The sequence below is a fragment of the Amblyomma maculatum genome, chromosome 8 (genome assembly GCF_055883805.1).
Source record: "Amblyomma maculatum isolate TAMU_Amacu chromosome 8, ASM5588380v1, whole genome shotgun sequence".
Taxonomy (NCBI): domain Eukaryota; kingdom Metazoa; phylum Arthropoda; class Arachnida; order Ixodida; family Ixodidae; genus Amblyomma; species Amblyomma maculatum.
Window position 1 is genome coordinate 72,541,271 of NC_139351.1, and position 21,382 is coordinate 72,562,652.

The window sequence follows — 21,382 nt, forward strand, 5'->3', positions numbered from 1 at the left end:
GCTCTTTACATGCTGGCATGTTTAGAGCTGACTCCTTTATAGTTAGCGTTTATATCGCGATCGTAGCCTGTACGCGGGACCGCTCACCGGCCTGCCGCCCATAAGTCAAAGCAATGAGTGCAGGAGACAATGTACGCGAATCGACTGCTGTAATCGGTCGTAATCGGGATACCCCGGATATTACCTACACCACAACGTTACCTAATCACCGAAAGCAACCTCTTAAGACAACTTATCCGTTTCTTTTCAGATAGACTTTTCGTCTGGGATCAGACAAAAAAAAATACTGCACCTGCCATCGACTGCCACTATCACACTGACCAAGGGGAGCGCCAGTCATAGTTCCGGAATCGGACAAAAAAAAAAATCCTGCACCTGCCAGCGACTACCACCCTCATGTTGACCGACCGAAGCACCAGTCACTATTTGTGGCAAATTAGCAAAGTTCTGGACTCTGATGTGCCTTACCTGGTAGACGCTCTAAATTACCTGGATCTATATAGCATTGACTCTGGACTGCTGAATCAATTTTTTTATAGAAAGTCTGGCCCGTGTCCCACTCATATCTGGCTACGTTTTAACCAGCGTGACGTGATGACACTCGCAGCGAGTTCTTCATTCCTGAATGTCGCATGCCTCTCGTGGAGAAAAAAAAATGTAATAGCTGCGAGAGCACGTACCTCGCTGTGTTTATCACAGTGCCGGTTTTTGGATCCTTGCTTGAACAGTGCTCATATTTTATTGTTCTAGAATGGGAAACCAAAAAGATATGTAACCACAATTTCATTTTTTTTATAGTTTGGAATATGTAACATTCCTTGTGCCACAAATATATTAACTTTCTGTCACGATGCGGCGATGTATTATAGAACAGGGCACTTGCATATCAAGTAGGGATGCGCTCTGCCGAGCGCAAACATGTATGCAAGTGAGTATATTCAAGGAGGTATTTTGAACACTATATACGGCAAGCAAACCAAAGTGAGAAATATATATATATATATATATATATATATATATATATATATATATATATATATATATATATATATATATATATATATATATATATATATATATATAGATCATTCCACGCCAACTGATCCATCTCGATTTCTGTTTTTAAAATATATGGCCTAGTGTAAGTTACAACCATTATTCCAGTTATTTTTGGCGAAAAAGTTCTTTTTTTTTTTTCGTGTGTGGGGCTGTCATTTTCGGGGTAGCAAAACATAGCCACAGAAAAAAACAACAACTAAGAAATAAAGTTCTTACGCATACATCTGAAACTCTTTTCGTATAAATAAGACATTTCACTTCCATATGCAGTAAATCAAACTGAATATGTTTTTAAATATAAACCACTATAGGTATAAAAAGATGTTTATAACGGAAACTAAAGCGCAGAAAAGACGAGCACACTGAATGAAGAGACCACACAGGAAAAGCGTCTATTCCGTCAGTGTGCTCGTCTTTTTCGTGCTTTAGTTTCCATTAGGAATATTTACCAACATGTCTAATTTTTTGCCCTCAACAACAAAGATGTTTTTTGAACATTTTTTAATCAGACTTTGTTCTCACAATAGTCAAATAAACTGTTTCTTTAAGTTCCTCAATAAGAGAGAAAGGTGCCTAAAAGCTGTCAGAGAGCAAGAACGTAAGTTGTTCCAGAAGAAGAAAGAAGTTACAAATTTGAGAAAAATTGAATATTCAGCAGTTAGTTGCGTAATAGTGCTCCTGGTAAAAATATGAGAGATTGTGAGCTTCACAGCATCATTTAGTGGGATTTAGTTCTGAAAGCTTATTTAGAATAAGTTTTGTTTAAAGCGAGATAATTCTTCAAGTTGAGTCCTTGCGTTCAACGCAGCGTTGCTCGATCTTCACTGCAGCACACTGTCGGCTTAAAATTACACAGAACCAACACACAATATACCACCGCAGGAATACAGTGATGCGCTAGGCTGCCGGCTTCGGCTGCACACACACAAGAAAAATGAAAATATAGGGGTTCGACACTGTTCAACCGAATGTGGCGCGAACGCGACTTCGAAGCCGGTCGCTGCATTTCGATGGAGGCGAAATGAGGAGGCGTCCGTGTCCTGTGCAACGTCAGTGCATTTTTAAGATCTCCGGGTGGTCGAAATTACTACGTTGTAGGCAGAATCCATTTTCATGTCCTGCCATGGTGCAAACGTTGCGATGGCATAGCGGACATGATCCACATGATATGGAATTAAGTGTCCTAGATTTGGAGAACCTGACAGAACAGATGAGTGCTGGGAGGCACTACAATTCTCCAACAGGACGAGAAAGGGCAACGTGCAGTCATCCGTCTCGCCCTGACTGCTGCTCAGATTCAAGAGATCCAGGTCGACTGCCGAGTGGGAGGACAAGGCTGGGACTGAGCTACAATTCTCCAACAGGACGAGAAAGGGCAACGTGCAGTCATCCGTCTCGCCCTGACTGCTGCTCAGATTCAAGAGATCCAGGTCGACTGCTGAGTGGGAGGACAAGGCTGGGACTGAGCTGCGCCTCGGATCCTCGCCAACCTTTAGACTTGTGGCAATAAATGTTATCTCTCTCTCTCTCTCTCTCTATTTCTCATGCCCTGCGTATGCGATGCTGTTGTTGTTGTGGCGGTAGGCAGAAGGAAAAGAGGCTGATAAAACTTTATTCACAATAAGTGGGAGGAATAGGGGAAGTCAACTAGCGTGCCGCAGGCCGTGAAGACTTTTGGCAACGCCGGCCCATTCGACGGCCAGGGTGATCGCTGGACCTTAGCTTGTTCCAAGCTTCTTGAGAGTGATCAGGCAAGAGTTCTGAGGGAGGCTTATGAGCTTTGCACGCCCAGATCATATGCTCGAAGTTGTATTTCTCTCCGCAAAACCGGCAGAAGGGATTCATATATCCTTATGAATTTTGATATGTAGTTTGGATTGGGGAGGGTGCCCGTCTGTAGCTGTGTCCATATGACTTGTTGTCTGGTCAGTGTTTTATGAGGTGGTGGGAGTGTTCTTCTCATTGATTTGTAATGTACAGTGAGTTCGTGGTATGATACGGCTGGCTCACTTAAGGGTTTCGGTTTACCGAGTTTGCGCCACCGCTCGGCAGGCTAATTCTTGAGCGTAGTGGTGGGCAGCCTCATTTCCCGGATTCCCCGCATGAGCTGGGGTCCATATAATTCGATATCTCTCTCGAGAGGAAATTCTCTCATTTCACTGAGTATTTGTGATGCGGGTTTGGAGACTCTACCTCTAGCAAAGTTACTGATTGTCAGTTTGGAGTCGCTTACTATGGTTGTTGCATTAGTAAAAGCGATGGCCGCGGCGATGGCGGCCTCCTCCGCCACTAGGGTCTGGATTTGGAAACAGTCTCCGCCATAACAAGTCTCGCTGGGTTAGTGTTGGGCTGTGTGACTCCACATATCAAATATTTGTTAGGGTCTTCCGCGTTTTCTGCGGCGTCGACGTAGATGACATCCTGTAGCCGGCTCAGGGTTTTGTGCAGGCTCTATAGCTCGTGCTTTTCTTCGGCCTTGATGGGCGGGGGGGTTCATGTTCCGAGGAAAAGGTTTGACGGTGATCCTCTTTCGGATATCGCGTGGTATAGTTTGAGGGAGGTCTTGTAGGGATTCGCCCTCAATACCTAATCTCTCAAGTGTTGTACTACAGGCGGGCGTGCTAGATAGGCGCCTTATTTGGGCAGTTCGTTGTGCTTCGTTGAGTTCCTCGTAGGTATTGTGGTCCCCGAGTTTGAAAAGCTCTTCTTTAGGAGTCGAGCGAACCAGGCCCATTGCTAAAAGAAAATGCACGGGCCTGCTACTGGCTCTAGCTGAGCCACCACCGCTGCCTCGTGCGGACAGAAGAGATAGAACCGCAACAGCTGCCGTCCACCTCCTAAGCGGTGCCGGGTGCAATGACTGCCAACATATAAAACATTTGGAGGACGCTTAAGCTTCGCCTTCAAGAGTGGAATGCGATAGCGTTATTGCACCTCGTTCGCACCGCCCAGCGCTACCGGCACTGGTAGACGACGCCGCTTTCATCACACGCGTCTCAAGAGCGAGCGCGCAAGGCCCTGCAATACAACACCCGTCGACCTGCCAAGGAATGTAAGACAATGCGCTACGGCGCAGCAATCACTGATGAGGCGCCCCGCGTCGGACTTTGCACTCACGAATCACGCGGTGAGCGCCGAGCAACGCAGCGTTCGGCGCGGCAACGAAACGTGCTCCTGAGCAAGCGGAACGAACCAAAGAACTCGGTGTCTCGGAGGGCGAAAGCCGGGCAGCGACGCGCCATGAAGGCGGACGCGATCATGGGGCTGACGCCTTGATGGGATCGCCCTCAATCTCGCTTGGGAGCACCACGCAGAAGCATAATTCCTCGGAAGCAGCTCGGCACACATCGCAGGGGACGCTTTCCCAGCAGAAGCGCTACGGCGTAGCGATCACGTCAGAGGCGTCCGGCATCAGACGCTGCACCTAGCAATCGCACTGTGAGCGGAAAGAGGAGCCGCGTCGCCTAAACACCACTGTTCGAGTGACGCACGCTGGATGTTGGAAGGGGAAAGAGCGAGAAAACTTATTAAACGCAAGGGTATTGGGGCATCCTCGCACCGGTACCCGCGCGGCCCGAAGGGGAGAAGCGGGTTAGCGAAGATAGTGATCTAAAGAAAGGAAAGACGCTTGATTCTACAACCCGTGAGGGTGCACGGCGAAACGTCAGGGGCGAGTGGCGCGCCACGTGTCGGGGCAGCGCCGCACATTGCGAGGAGGGGTTCTGTGTTTGCCGCAAGATGGCTCTGCATGTGCGCAGAAGAAATGTAGCGGAAACGTACTTCGCTATTCGTGTAACCACTGCGACTTCTGTGAGTAACATGCTCATAATTACCGATATACACCGCAGTATAACGTTCTACGGCACGTTTCTAAGGCAACACCGCATTCACTAGAAGCGCTTTTGTACCGCTTTCAAGCATCGAACAATTAAAAAAGAGCTACCACTAAACCCTTATGGCATCCGGTTTTTACCGGTGGAGAACGAAGACGTACCCTATGATTTAATAATGCTTCTGGGCCTCCACAGCTTGTGGAAAACACGGATGCAAGTAAGGCATGAAGATATTAACATTCGCAGTGTACGTGAAAATTTTGTTGAAAGTGCTGTTTATCTACGGGAATGTATCTGCGCGCTCCCCGACCCACCACAGTGGGCAGAAGTTCTGGATGACCTGGTAAAATTGAAGAAATTTTAACCTCACACGCGTCAGCTCAAGGGCAGCTGAAGTGTTTTATTAAGTGTGACAATTTGTTGTTCATGTATACCTCGGAAATAAAGAAAAAAAAAAACTCGTGGCCGAGTGGTAGCGTCTCCGTCTCACACTCCGGAGACCCTGTTTCGATTCCCACCCAGCCCATCTTGGAAGTTGCTTTTTATTTATGAAGTGCATGCCGGGATTTATCGCTCACGGCCAACGCCGCCGACGACACCGGCTTTTCTGCGACACGAGCTCCTTAACGCTGTCGCGTTAAAACTCGATGACAGGCTAGCCCCCGCCGCAAGTGGCGTTGACCTACCAGTCCCAGAGGTACTCCCCTAATGGGGCTGGGACAGGTGGGTCACCGCCGCTTGCGGCGGGGGCTGGCCTGCCGCCGAATTTTTGTCTCTTGTGAGCCGTCATTGCACCCGCCACCGCTTCGGTGGTGGACGGCGGCTGTTGTTGCAGCGCGCGTCTTTCTGAATGGCCAAAATGTATACGGTGCAGTGGTAAGACGCCCGACCACTGTGCCGGAGTTCCCGGCGGCTGCGTTTCGATGGAGGCGAAACGAAGTGGTGTCCGTGTGCTGTGCGATGTTAGCACACGTAAAGATCCATAGGTGGTCGAAATTACTCCGAAGCCCTCCACTACGGCTCCCCTTTTTCTCTTTCACCTTTCACTCCCACCTTTCTCCCTTCCCTTACAGTTCGGTTCAGGTGTCCACAGAGCAAGTGTGACATACTGCTCCTTTCCCTTCCTGAGAACCAATTATCTCCGAATGATGCCCTGGCGTCGGCTGCAACACCAAATACTCTACATGATGGTAGCGAAACATAAGAGCATCTACAGGATTCACAATTTCCTAGATGAAAAGAAATCCTTCACGTAATTGCCCATAATGGTGGCCTTTAATTGAGGTACCAGTTGAGTAAAAAATTTAGTCCTCATCCTTCTCCAGCAGCTCTAGCTATTGTCACCATTTTCTCAAGGTTTTCCAATGCCCCCATCAAGCTGGCAGCAAACAGCTTGTGATCCCAAATACTGTTGAAGGATAGTGTCTACACGATCACGGAGTCTAGCTGGTGGCATCATGATCTCAACAAGATTCTCCAATGCCAGCAACTGTCAGCGCACAGCTCGTTACCCGACATATTACGATAAACCCATTTACACAGCATATACAGGAGCACGGTTCCTGGCTGGTGGTGCTTAAAACATGCGTTTGTTGGGTATAGTGACCTGAATGGTCCTTACAATGACTAGCTGGCATGCCTAGACAGGCACTCCATTGGCGGTTGCGGCATTCCGGGCATGCTGCGTTAAGGCACTTTGGGCCTCGAGAGTGCAGCAGCTGGACAGGCTCGCCTCCCAGTTCTCTTGGGTGGAGTTGGGGATAGGGATGGGCCAGACACCTCCCTACAATGTGAGCACTGCCCGTAGAATTGGGAATCAAAAATATTGCCGGACACATTGTATTCGTGAGCAGATGCAGGAGTAAAGCATTATATTCTCAAAAAGGTTCCTCGATGCCATACAGCGATCTGACCAACGCAATTTGAGTGCAACATGCTGTTTTATTCTGTTATGTTGTTCGGCGTTTTATAATACTACTGCTTGATGTCGTAGTTTTGTTTCCGCTGGAACAACCGCAGGCCTCTGCACTCTACACCATACAATTTACAATTTTCTGCTGCACGTGTGGCAGTAAAGCAGACCAGACGGGAGCATCAAAAGCAAGAACCACACTTTATTGCCTCTAGAAGGACAGTAGGAGGGCAGGGGAGCGGCCACACACGGGGGCTGCTGCTGGTTCCATGTGCGCCGCGGCCCCCATTTTTTGGCAGCTTCTGCGGCACATTTTGTGGGGCGGGAGGGTGACTGATGGCGGTGGCGTTCACGTGATGACGGTGGGCCTGCCGCGGCCGGTGAACTGACGAAGCTGGGCAATGTGCAGCGCGACGGCCACCAGGGGTCGCAGCATTGTCTGTGGGAGAAAGGGTGGTTGAGAGTAAACATAAAACAAGCTACTTCATCTGGGACGTCAATGACGTCACGGGCAATGACGTCACGGGCTAGCGCTATGATGGCGGGCTGTTTTCCTTTTACCATATGACCCACTGGCGGCGCCTCTAAGAGCACAAAAATCTTGCTAGACCACAAACACTCAAGAGCGTCTTTTCAGCTTTAAACGTCGAGGAACGGCGAGTTCCACGGAAACAGACAGATGCGTGCAGCTGGCAGTGTACAAGAAGCTGCGGTTCTCGAAACCAAACCAGGTCGGACATGAGGAGTAGTTCGATGCTTGGTCTGAGATCGCATGTCGCGAGACTGTTAGCTTTGTACCGCCCCCTTCATTTCTATCACTCTGCGCTAATACAATGCCAAAAATAATTACCAACTATTACTTGTTAAAGTGTGCACTTGTCGGCCATCATAACATCATTGCCGCCGCTATGATGGGCGGGAGCAAGTCGAAAAGCTGCTTTTTGCCTGCTGCCACCTGCGCTGACAAAAAACGATGGCCAACAGGTGCTCCATCGTTGCGCCCGTGACGTCATACGGACTGAAGCTATCTAAACCTTTCTTAGCTTAAAAAAGTATAGTTTCGACTCTTCCGCGGTCTCATCAGCACTGCTGAGTCCTAGTTTGCAGAATGGGATCCCTGAAATGGCGGCCGCATAGGTAAAATTCGAAAGACACGTGTGTTGTGCGATGCCGGTATCTATTAAAGAACTCAGGGTGGTCAAAAATGAGTCCACTCGTAGCTTTACCAAAGGTCCGCCACCCATTACAGTCTACCTGTTACATAAGTCCAGTATGAGAGCAATGTTCGCCGACCGAAGTCAGCGCTTGTGGGTGTGCTCCTGAAGACATGATTTGTCTTCGTAACAAAGATGGGCGATGGGGGAAGGCAGGAGGGTGCATCACCTGCGAGTCCTGCTTGCACTTTTCTGGGTCCGGCTCGTAGCTGTCCACGTAAACCCTGATGGTGGCCCCCGAGCTGCCGGTGCCGCTCAGCCGGTACACGACGCGCGACCCGTCCCGGAACACGATACGCAAGCCCTGCGCACAAGGCAATGCTCTGTACCGCATCAATACATGGTAGAGCAACGACTGTGCAAGAAGGGCTTATGCGGTCGACGCTATTACGTTTCGACAGCGTTGCAGGTCACACTGTGCGCGACTGCACGCCACAAAATGCTGCGTGACAATGAGGCTTGCTGGAACCTGTAGCTCCTAAAAATGCTTCGAAATAACAGTGAGATTTGTGCACTACAATATACCTGCTTGCAAACGGTGCTGCCGTCCACGGGGTCGGTGTACTCGAAGTTATCAGCGCGGCCCACGGTGTAGACGTGTCCGTCGCACAGGAAGCGGCGCCCCATGAAGGCCGGGTCGGCCATGCGGTTCTCGATGTGCACCATCATCTCGTGAGCGGCGCCCGTCTCACAGTTCTCGTAGTCGTAGCGCGTGAAGAAGTTGCGTCCGTAGCGCGCCCAGTGTGCCTCGCACAGCTCCTGCACACCCAGGCCGCTGTGCGCCACCACCGAGAGCCACGCCAGCGCCGCCCAAATGCCGTCTTTCTCCCTGCGATCATCGCCGCTTATAGAGGCACAGCTCAAAAGTCAAAAGAACAGTATACGCGGTGTAATGGTTTTACAGTTATAGGCAGGGGGGGGGGGGGGGGGGGCACTGCAGGCACTGGGTCAGCGCAGCAAAGCGTCTGGGAAGTTGGGCGCTGAATCAGCACTGCAGTTCTGACGCACCATGCAACTAGCTTCTTTCGTTGCCCTCACTGCAAGCTAAAACTGGTAACTAGTAGTCCCTTACATCTACCTAAGGCCGCGTGCAACGAATGGAAACGGTCCTGAAGACATCGACGTCATTGACTGCAAAACAACTGATAGCAAAGGTTTGGTTTGTGGGGTTTAAGGTCCTAAAGCGACTCAGGCTGAGAGACGCAATATAGCAAAGGTGCAATAGGGACTGGTGCACACATCCAATAAGGCACATACCGGACGTGGTCGGAGCCGGTGCCGAAGCTCTCTTCCCCGCAGAGCGAAAGACGCCCGGCGTCCATGAGGCTGCCGAAGAACTTCCACCCGGTGGGCACCTCGTACATGGGCAGCCCTTTGGCGGCGGCCACCCTGTCCACAGCTCCCGCGGTGGGCATGCTGCGTGCCAGGCCTCGGATGCCCGTAGCCTGGAAGTAGGGGATGGCGTGCATCTTGTCTGCCAGCACTGCAAGCGAGTCCGACGGCGTCACGAAGAAGGCACCCGCTCCCAGGATCATGTTGCGGTCCCCGTCACCGTCGAACGCGGCGCCCATGTCGTAGGTGCCCTGTCGCATGTCGTCCACCAGCTCCTTGGCGTACGTCAGGTTCGGGTCCGGGTGCTTGCCCCCGAAGTCCGGCAGTGGTTCGCTGTTGCGCACGTCCTCCATCGGAACGCCCAACTCTTGGGAGAAGATGCGCCGGCAGTATGGCCCGGTGATGCCGCACAGACTGTTCAACAGAACCCGGAACGGAGGCCGCTCGTCGCTGCCCTCGATCAGCTTTCTCAGCGCGGCGAAGTCAAATACCTGCGACAGACCGAAACAAGACAACACTCACAAAAGGGGGCCGACATGCCAGTGAGGCAAGGAGACACAACTCATGCTGCGCTGTTCCCTGCACTTCAACGCACGAAAGTGAACGAACACAGCCTGGACATCTGAGACAATTCCGTGGAAAAGCTGACTTGCCCCACAGCCACACAATAAAAATGGCTTCCTGCTGTTTGGCGAGCATCGAGGACGGGGACGAGAACTGGTCCAGTGAAGCGTATATACGTACCTCCTTCATGAGCTCAACGTAGTCATCGACCGAGTCGATCACTTCGACGGTGAAAGGGCGGCCCTCGACGTCGAAGGTCTGCGAGCCCAGCTGGCTCAGATCGGGCGTCACTTCGGGGCAGATGCGGTACTCGTGAATGCACGTCGTCACCACGTGGATGGCGCTGGTTACTGCCTCCGGCGCGGGACCTGTGGGAAAAAGAAACATCCCTCCAGCCCGACTGCAGAACTCCGTGGAGGCGTATTCTGACGGAACGGGGTACGTCAGCGCGATATCACGGCTACATTCGACGAGTTTATACAGCAGGCCAGTACCGCGAAAGGTAACGGTAAACTGCCTTTTATTTCGAAAGCAATACTAGTCTAGGTTTCGAGCCTTCAGCGTAGCGCGGCCGGTAGTCACGTCTTACCCATGTGACGCTGTGACGTCACACCCCTCGTGGGCTGGCAGAAGCTGCCAACTTGGGTCTCTCGTTTCACATGGGACGGTTACGTCAGAATCAGCCTGCTAGGACCCTGGCATTCACTTTACCCTTATAAGTCACTAAGGCACGTTCATATGGCTTCGTTAAAGCGGAGGTTTATATGTGGGCCGAGGAAGAAGAAAAAGAGCACGCTCGGTCACCCGCAGCTAATGCTTTCGCTCAATATTTGGTTCAGCACTGTTGAACTCTTGTAATTTTTTATTACTTGTTCCAGCTCCGTTCATTCCCATTCTGCGTTGATTCAGCGCAACTAAGATCGACGCGAACCTTACCATCTCCTTAATGCCTGTCGGTCTCGGGCACGGTGGTCTCGAGTTATGCTTAACGTTCCGACAAAGAAACCGTACCGCCTTCACCGAGTTTTTGCCACGTACTGCGTGAATTCCAACTACTACCAAAGGCACTTTCCTATCATGGAGCACGTTTCCGATTTCGATTTGAGCCAGAAAAATATTCCGTCTCTCGGCTTCAGCTTGCGTAGTGCAAGAGCGAGGTGGTGAATTAACTTAGTGTTACGTCGAGAAACCTTATCTGGAGTAGATCTGAACCTAGTGCCTAGAAATCAGGGCGGTACCCTAGCGAAAAAACCGTACGAGTCACAATAACCTCATACAGAATTCTCATACTAAACACATTCTAAACTCATAAAATCTGATATATTTCTCATATATATACGTTGAATAATTGTATGAGATTATGAGATTTATACGAGTTTAGTATGAGCAATCTGTATGAGGTTATTGTGACTCATAGGGTTTTTTGCTAGGGTACTATAGTCACATGTGCACCTTTGCGATGTCCGTATTGTAATGGACTTCCTTGTGTACTTACTACATGTCCACGTACCCAGTGGAGCAGCGACACGACGTCTCTGGCACAGTGTACACTTAATCCACGACTGTACGCGCGGTTCGCATACACGTACCTCCGTTGGCGGTGTTGAACTTGATGCCGAAGTCGGCGTCGATTCCGCCCGGGTTGTGACTGGCGGTGAGCACGATGCCACCCAAGGCTTTGCGCTTGCGGATCACGCACGACACGGCCGGAGTAGAGAACATGGCATTCTGGCCGATAACCAAGTGAGCCACCTGCAACCGTCGAAAAGAGAAATAGCGACAGCCGATATCATACAACGTAATGAAGCATTCCTGCGTCACCAGATTTATTTATTTTAAATTTTGCTTTCGTTGTTAGATTTTTTATCATGTGATGAAGCATTCCTGCGTCACCAGATCTATTTATTTTAAATTTTGCTTTCGTTGTTACATTTTTTAATTGTGCCTTATCTATTTCGTGCTCCGCTATAGCACTATGCTGCGCTCTCCTCTCACTTTCCCACTCTCATACGCTCTTTTGGGCGGCGGCGGCGGTTTTGCAGCACACATGCCTATAGCCTATATATGTTGCAGCATTCATATAAGCTGACAGGATAGACAAACAAAGCAGGAACGGATCCCGGATGCTGAGGGAGAACGCTTGGAGGAACACGATGCTGTGAACTACATTAGACAGTTATAGTCGAGTCATTTAGCAGCAATGATAGGGTAATCTTCCCAAATGAGGGAGCAACAGGAGAGCAGAGTAAAAAGAAACTTAAAACTGACCAATATAAAGCGAGAAAAACGGCGGAAATAAATATGCCTAAACGCACGTCCGCATGGACAGCCGAAACTCTAAGCAACATGATTAAAGAAATTGGTCCAAGGAGCAAGGAAAGGTTAAAACCATTACGAACAACCATAATGAATCCATTCCGAAACCAATCCCAGGCAGATGGCGACAAAGTAAAATGAATTTGATTTAAAAAGGAAAACGAGATACGATGTACATAAAATCCGAGACGCATTATGATAACATGATATACCGGTTTCAATGCAGGCGGTGAAATTAAAAAAAATTAGTGGGTCCCTTATATATCTCTTAAGAGGAGAATGCCGAAAGCCTAACCTTCATCTCCTATCATTTGCCTCTTATAGGCGTTCGTTGCAGTGCTACATATTGTTACGTACCCAGTACGTAATGGGGGTTTTTATTCTAAGTCTAGGCACTAAGAGTCCCCAAGGCACGCCAGCTTCTACTTCCTGTTCTTCACACTCCAGCTTCTTCTCCCTTCTGAGGACGCTCCACAGCACGTGACACTTACCCCTTCGTAGACGAAGCTCCCAGGGCAAGCAGTTCAAGTAAGGGGTGCCGAGGATGGAACCTTTTTTAGCCGAGCGATATGCACCACTCGGGTCTTGCGTGAGCATCGACCACTTTCAGTGCGGCAAGATATTACATACTTCAGGTCCCTCAGGCGCTCCAGAACGACAAAGGGTCCGCTATAGTGAAACAGAAGCGTCTGCAACCACGCTTGCGCAGCAGCGTCCACAGAAACACCAAATCGCCGCGGACATAGCAAACATGTGGGCGTCGGTTGTCATAACGCTCTTTCAAACGCTCCTGTGAGTCCAGTATGTGTAGGCGGGCAATGCGGCGAGCTTCTTCCGTTCGACACAGAGCGGCAGAGATAGAAGGCTCGTTGTGGAAGGAGAAAGGAAGAATAGTATCGAGACAGCTACGGGGAACTCGTTCATAAAGAAGATAAAACGGACCTGCAGCCAGTCGTCTCATGCTGCGCAGTGTTATAAGCGTATGTAATGAAAGGGACAATGTCATCCATGCAGTGCTTGTGATCCGAATCGACGTACATCGCCAACATAGCGGTCAAAGTGCGGTTGGTGCGTTCAACAAGCCCGTTCGTTTCAGGGTGATACGGCGTTGAATGACGGTAATCGCAGGCACAGAGACGAGTGAGTTCTTGAATTACTTCACCTGTAAATTGGCGTCCACGGTCACTGATCAGAACTCGAGGAGGGCCATGTCGCAGGACGAGAAATCGCAGAATAGAGATACTTCTGAAGCAGAGGCTGAGGGTATGGCGGCTGTTTCTGAATATCGAGTGAGATGATCAACACATACCACTATTCACCGGTTACCGCTCGAAGACCACGAAAAAAGACCCGAGAGGACGATGCTCACCTGCTCAAATGGCGCGGTCGGGGGTGCAATAGGGTGTAGCGATCCTGGTGGAGGGAAGTAGGCAGCTTGAACTGCTAGCACTTGACACAACTGGCTATATAGAGCTGAATTGTTTGACGCATTTACGGCCAGTAAAATCGTTCCTGTGTGCGGTGAAGGGTCAAGGCGACACCAAAGTGGCCAGACGTGGCATCGAAATGCGTAATTTTGAGAACAGGAATGAGGAGATTTTTCCAGCACGACGAGAAGAAAGCGCGCTCCTTCGGAGTTGAAATTCTTGTAAAGTAGGCCGGCACGGTCTTGAAGCATGAGCGACGGCGAAGAGCGGCGCCAAAGTCTGATTATTGTTGTTCTGTTTGGAACAGTTGAGGATCATGAAACGTTGCTGAAAGGTGTAACTGTCACTACCAGCTGACAAAAGCGGCAAGCGTGAGAGACAGTCAGCATCGGCGTGTTGACGGCCGCTTTTGTATCCCGCAGTGAAGTTAAAAACTCTTGCAAACGCAAAGCCCATCGGGCAAGCCGGCCGCAAGGGTCACGGAGATTTACAAGCCAACAGAACGAATGATGGTCTGTGATCACGGTAAAAACATTTCCATAGAGGTAGGAATAAAATCATCACACCGCGAAAACGATTGCCAGGCACCCTTGTTCAATAACGGTGTAGTTACGTTCCGACTTGCTCAAGGAACGACTAGCACGAGATATCACATGCTGATCGCGGCCATGGTGCTGGATAAGCACAGCGCCAACGCCACTAGCGTCGGTGTGAACTTCGATGGGGGCAGAAAGGCAGAAGTGGCGTAGAATAGGTCCCGATGTTAGAAGAAATTTGAGAGGGCGGAAAGCAGAATCACAGTCAGTAGTCCAAATGAACGCGGCATCTTTGTACGAAAGACAGCGAGAGGGTAGACGATGTCAGCGAATGTGCGCACAAAATGCCGAAAGTATAGGAACATAGTCCTAAAAAGCTCCGAAGCTCCTTCACCGATTTCGGTGGTGTATAGTTACAGCTTCAATATTCTGGGGATCCGGCCGAACACCATTCTTACGAACCAAGTGATCAAGGACAATTGTTTGGTGTTCGCCAAAATGGCATTTCTTAGAGTTTAGGACGAGGCCAGCTCTCTCAATGCAGTCAAGAACGATGGCGATGCGGCTGTTGTGCTCCTGAAAGGTATTGCCGAAGATCACAATGTTGTCCAAATAGCACAAATTTTCCACTTGGGTCCGCGCAGAAATCGTTCAAAAGTGGCAGGCGCATTGCACAATCCGAAGGACATTATTATGTTGAACTCATAAAGACCGTCGGGTGTCACAAATGCAGTCTTTTCTTCGTCGCTCAGGTTGATCGGTAACTGCCAGCACCCCGATCTCAAGTCTACCGAGGAGAAGCATGATGCTGAGTGAAGACACTCGATTGCATCGTCAATACGTGGAATCGGATACACATCTTTTTTGGTTACGGCAATAAGTCGACAATAGTCCACACAGAAGCGCCACGTGTTGTTCTTTTTAACAAGGATAACTGGAGCCGCCCAAGGATTGAAGATTCCTGGATCACGCCCCGTTGGAGCATGTCGTGAGCATGTTCGTCGATAAGCTGATGTTTGCTCAGCGACACTCGGTAGGGCTTCGCCTCAACGGGGGAGAGGTTCCAGTATCAATCGAATGATAAATACAAGAAGTTGGAATCGGTGGCTGATGATCTCTGGCGAAGTCGAAAATCGAAACATGCTTCGAAAGCAGGTCAGTCGAAATTCGGCGTTCCTTTGTTCCAAGACATGTTTATCATTGCCTGGAGTCGAGACTCTGCTAAAGGATATGCTTTCTCTTCAAGACCACAGTCACTTAGTGCCGCCATTGAATTAGGCACACCTTCCTTGAAATGAGCGAGTTTCAGGCCACGAGGTAACACGGCTGGCTCGTCTGTATAGCTCAAAATCCACAGCAAGGTGTGGCTTCAGGTACAACTGTATCCTCACAGAAAACGCTGCCAAATCGGGCGACTAGGCTTCTACAAGAGCTGACCTCAACGTAGTATTCAGTGAGATCTGTCCACTCCGGCAGTCTAACATTGCACTACACTGTTGCAAAAAGTCTATACCTAGAATTACTTCATGTGTGGAACGAGGCAACATTGAGAATTCGGTTAGAAAGACTTGGTCGCCAGCGCAGCCCATACCCAGAGGCGTGGAGCAGCAGGCCTCGACGACGACAGTATACTGAGAGATGTGTCCAATCATGCCACAGCTGTAACACACAGGAATTGCGGGCGCCCCCGGGCAGAGTAAACGTGGGTGCAAACTTGTTATGGCTGGCAATTTAGTCGGGCCTGCGTTGCTGACGACCCAATTCGCCTGTGTATCGGTTCTTCTACCCATCCGCTGCTGAGATAGACTAAGTCGGCATGTTGTCTGCGGTCGTCAAAGCATGGCGCATTTCGAGACTGAGTCCAGGAGGCTGTTGGGGCGCGGATTCTGCCTGCAGCGCGCAACCTTCATATTGGTGTTCCTCCCGGCACGCAGGATCTTTGTTGCGCGCAAAAGTTCTCGAACGATCCGGCGTATTCCGGAGCTGTTACATCAGTGACTCCGGAGCTGTTACATCAACGCTTGCGACGGATGTGGCATTGGCCAGTCATCCAAACTTCGGTGTGATCCGACGTAACTTCAAGCTTTCGAAAGTGTGGCAGTGCCTGATGACGTGAGTAGTGGAGTTCAAATTATATGTGCTAATAAGGAAAGTGTATACGACTTCAGCGATCCCTTTGAGTAAGTGTCTATCTTCCTCGGACATCCGCGGGTTTATGACCTTGCACAACTTCGCGTTGTCCTCGATATACGTGGTGGACATCTTGCCCGGTACATGGGCTCGCTGCAGGAGCGTTTGCTCTCTGCATTTCTTTTTCGCGGATCCGTCGCTAAGGCACTTGATGTCTTCTGTGAAACGATCCCTGCTGGTGAGTCCTCATGATTGTCAAACCAAATTAGCGCCGTGCGTTCCAAGAAGACTATACGTTCTACCGGCTCACGCGTTCGTTGGTCAACCATTCGTTGATGTCCTCGTCAGATTTCGCACCAAAAGTGCACGGCTCGCGGTAATGCTGCCAGTTTCCGACCGCAGGTGTTGGTTGACCGGTGCCACCGTCTTGAGCCATATTGGATGGTAGGGGCGGTAAATCAGCGAGTCAGCGACTTCGTCGAAGACAACGGGGACCAGTGCTGATCTACCCCGCAAGCTCACCCACAACTGTCACGTACTCAGTACGTAACGGGAGTGTTGATATTCTAAGCCTAGGCACTAAAAGCCTAGACACCAAGAGTCCCCAAGGCACACCAGCTTCTGCTTCCTACTCTTCACACTCCAGCTGCTTCTATCTTCTCATGACGCTCCACAGCACGTGACAATATAATTACAATTGGTTTAACAGAAATAAAAGGCGCGCGAGATATTATGCGCGAGATCTGTCAACGCCTCATAAGAAGGCGTTGGATCTGTGCGCGAGATTCCGCGAGATGTGTTCTTGTCTAGATGTCAATGTGCGCTTGCCCTATATCCTTGCGCACTTTAGAACATTGCTACACACACCGATACATGTGTTTTTGCCCTGTACAAGTTCTGATAACGTTTGCCTTGTCAATATCTTCGGCCTGCTAAAGTTCATTGTCATGCCAGGAAGAAAGGCGCTAACAGCCACCGACACAAGGAAAGTATAGGGTAATGTTTTTCGCCATGTATCAGCCAAGGTCAACCTATCCGGCCGCTTGATCTTCAATGAGCCCGAGGTCACGGTGTGGCTATATAGCTTAACCATAGCACCACCTACAGTGTACTACCACTTGGCATTTGACCTTGACAGCTTCACTATGCCACGTATCAATCAACCTGTTCGGCCGCTTGGCCTTCAACGAAACCGAGGTCATGGTGTGGCTATATAGCTTAACCATGGCATATATAGATTGCCGCCAGTACAGTGTGTCACCGCCTGACATTTGATCTTGAAAGCGTCACTATGCCATCAGCCAAGGCCAACCTGCCCGGCTCTTGACCTAGCTTCAACGAGATAGAGGTCACAATGGCTATGCAGGTTATTCGTGGTACCACCTATGGTGTACTACCACTTTGAGCTTTCACTTTTGACGGCAGATACATCATCACGTGTTCTTGTATTTGATGGATTCTTTGACTGCATGTCTCGGCAATTTAATATCTGTAAAACCAGGTCTGCCGATGTCTAAACCTAAGCCTAACCAAAGCAAAACCAAAGCAAAACTGCGCTTTCGCTTCGCCTAACTAGGTTTGGCATGGTTACTCTTTCATTTTTCATAACTAAAGTCACTGCAAATCAGCTTTTTTTTATCTCCACCCTCGTAATGTTAATGTGTTCCTTTATGAGATTCCGCTTAGGCAACTCATTTATCTTGTACAGGTGAGCTCAAGGAATAAAAGGTATATGTGCGCTATATTGAACGCAATGAAATACGCCCAGATTTAATTTCGCTTCAGTAGCAGAGAAAAAGTGCAGATTCAGAAATGCACCCCTGCTCGGTTAAATAACCTGCGTTTCGTGCTATGATGCCAGAGCTCTTGGGCTCTTCGCATTCGGTTTCGCAATAGTCACACAAAAACAAAGCACATCAATGGGGTCAAACACACTCAAAACAAAATAGAGAGTCTCGTAATAGGAGAATGGCAAAAGCCTACATTTCAATCATTTGCCTCTGATCGGAATTATAATTGCTTTACAGGAAATGTAAGGCGCAGAACCTGTCACACTTTCTCGGACAAGTGTGTTTGGATGGTACACACCATCGCCCCTGTCGCGTGGCGTGCCTTGGCTGATACACGGCGAAAAAAATTGGCAGAGGCCAAGCCCGGTAGATTGCGAAAGCAATACCCATGGCTACGCCCAGCTTCAGCTATAATGTTCGGCTGGTAGTGGTTTAAGGATATGCTTGTTATGGTTAGACTGTGGTGGTTATACAATGATTCACTCTGGATACGACATGGATACGCTGTTCCTCAGTCTCTGTAGATCGCTGCTGTCTCTTACGCTCATTGCGACGAGCTTCCCTAGCGGTAGGTGGCATCGTCGAAGCAGATGTTAAACCGCCGGCGGAGGCACCGCCACCAGTACTGCCAACCTCGAAAGCCACCTCTCCTCCAAAATGTAATTGAAAATTCCCTAGATTTCCCTAGATACGGTTAAAAATGTTCTGTCGAGGAAAAAAAGATGCGTAGTTGAATCGCAAGCTCTGTTATTTCCCAGAGACCCTTTTGCCACACGTTGTAGCAACTTTGAAAGCTGTAAATTTTAAACGATTCATTTTTTAAGAGAACTCTTTATTGTACACTGTGTATACAAGTGATGGCCATCAAATAATAATTTAATATTGCAACAAAACAGTACATACAAACAGAAAGGAGAGCTTCTGCAATCGTGCGAGATCAGCGATGAGGCGTGGGCCCACATCCACGTGGACCCCATCCCGAAAAACATGCACCCCGAGTACAACCAAGAACGGCGGCAGGCGCGGGCCAAAGCCCTCGTCGGGCAACACGCCCAGACCCGCACGCCCGGTTCGTGGACGCTGCGGGATACAAGCGAGAAGGATTCGTGGCAGTGGCCGTTGCGGCGGCTACCGGCATCAAAGCAGCGGCAGCGAGCGTGCGGTGCACGGACGCCACAGACGCCGAGGAGGTTGCCATCGCTCTGGCGATCTCGGTGGCCGAGTGTCGCACCGTGCTCAGCGACTCGAGGAACGCCGTGCGCAACTTTGCCAAGGGGCGAGTGTGCGCGCCGGCGGCCGCCATCATCAGTAAGCTTCAGCTTCAAGACCGCGGCAACACTATCCGCATCAAGTGGTTCCCGGCGCACGCGGGAGATTGTGCATCCTCACCGAATCACAACGAGACGGCCCATTCGGCGGCGCGAGCGCTAACCTTCCGAGCCCCCGAGAAGGACCGTTCCGAATGGTGGTTCGAAACAAAAGACCTAATGGCCAGTTACGAGGAAGTGACAAAATTTTACCGCCTAGCTCGACGGACAATGCCGCCGCCTCACCCGGCACTTAGTCGAGAGGAGGCGGTCATCCTAAGGCAAATGCAAACCGGGTCACTCCTAGCCCCGGCAGTGCTGCACGTCCTCCACCCAGACATCTACACGAGTGATATGTGCAGTGTATGTCAAGTGGGTCCGGCGGACCAATGGCACATCATGTGGGACTGTGCCAGGTTCCTGACCGAAGCTGCATCCAGGACATACCCGCCGGAACTTCAAAGTGCAGTGCAGAATACAGACAAGGACATGCAACTATGGGCCGTCCAGCAGGCCCGGGGTGCGCTCGAAAAGCACAAGCCTCACAACCCACCACAAACGGGCCAAATGAGGTAGTGCAGAGTAGGGCTTAACCCCGGGTAGACGCTTGGCCAGCGTCACGACGCTTTAATCCGGCTCCCTAATAAAGTTATACATACATACATACATACATACATACATACATACATACATACATACATACATACATACATACATACATACATACACAAATGACGATACAAGATAAAGCGTAGACTGTGTATTTACCTAATCATTTAAAGAATACATTTACTGCTATAGCACACTGCAACGCACCAATCTATGTGTGACTACTGTGACCAAAGAATGCCGCGAATACAAAGAACGGAGGAGGAATGCGACCCACGTGCGGGCAGCTTTGCAGCCATATGAATGCAGCGTTAGCAGCGTCTATGCGGCGCGTCCGGATCGGGCGCGCGTATCGTTCTGCCCTTTCCGCCGCCAGGGGCGCGCGCACCGCGGCCCAAGTAAAACCGTAAAACCCCTCTGTAAGGCTCCTCTATTTTTTTTTTATTTTTGTAGTAGAGACGGTGCCATGCCAGTGGGGGAAGAGCGCCCGACGCGGCTCGCGTACTGGCCGTAGTGACACCAATACATCGCACCAAGCGTGGTGAAGAACCGGCGAGCAACGAGCCCTGCTTCACAACGAGAAATAAAAATGACCCATCGAGAAAACGAAATTTCCCTAGATCCCCTTTTCTTTAAACTACGTTTAATTTCCTTAGATATAGGGGAAAATCCCTAGGGTTGGCAGCGTTGACCGTCACTACTCGCAGACGGCGCGAGATGGTTGCCCAGCTCTTCGGCGTGACGTCACAACACCTGTTGCGCTCCTAGCGGAGAGCGCGGGAGTTAGGCCGCCGATGGTGGCACCGCCACTGCTCGCAGACGGCGCGAGATGGTCGCCCAGCTCTTCGGCGTGACGTCACACAGAGGTCACGCGAAAGGTCCACCGCCACGGTACGGCAAAGGCTTGAAAGTGCAAGTAGTATTGCTTTCGCAATAAAACATTCCCCTATACTTTCCTTGTGTCGGTGGCTGTTGGCGCCCTTCTGCCTGGCATGACAATGAACTTTAGCAGGCCGAAGATACTGACAAGGCAAACGTTATCAGAACTTGTAAAGCGCAAAAATGTATCGGTGTGTGTAGCAATGTTCTAAAGTGCGCAAGGATATAGGGCAAGCGCACCTTGACATTTAAACACAAAAGTTCGAATGACAGACGCAGCGTCAAAACCCTTCTCTCCCCTCAAGTGCAACATATGTCTTACGTTTTCAAATTTCATTCCAGAGAATAATCACCAGGGTGCCGTTAACAGTCCTTCTCAATATAATGCGATTGATAACAGATGCGGTGATGTACACAACCGCCGTCGAACGTGGAGCTCGGCAGCATATCCAAGAATCGCAGTGTTTTTGTCGC

At 50.0% G+C, this 21,382-nt stretch overlaps 1 protein-coding gene across 1 annotated transcript in view; it reads right to left on the bottom strand.

Annotated features, from left to right (window-relative positions):
- Window positions 1–6,986: 6,986 nt before the first annotated feature.
- Window positions 6,987–21,382, bottom strand: part of LOC146181509 (phosphoglucomutase 1-like) — a 33,657-nt gene continuing 19,261 nt past the window's right edge. Inside the window, exons 2-7 of the mRNA XM_084576569.1 lie at window positions 11,504–11,666; window positions 10,095–10,282; window positions 9,276–9,841; window positions 8,544–8,847; window positions 8,188–8,322; window positions 6,987–7,243 (exon numbers count right to left, since the gene is read on the bottom strand). Coding sequence (XP_084432695.1) covers window positions 7,154–7,243; window positions 8,188–8,322; window positions 8,544–8,847; window positions 9,276–9,841; window positions 10,095–10,282; window positions 11,504–11,666 — 1,446 coding nt within the window. The 3' untranslated portion in view covers window positions 6,987–7,153. The remainder of the gene's footprint in view (window positions 7,244–8,187; window positions 8,323–8,543; window positions 8,848–9,275; window positions 9,842–10,094; window positions 10,283–11,503; window positions 11,667–21,382) is intronic.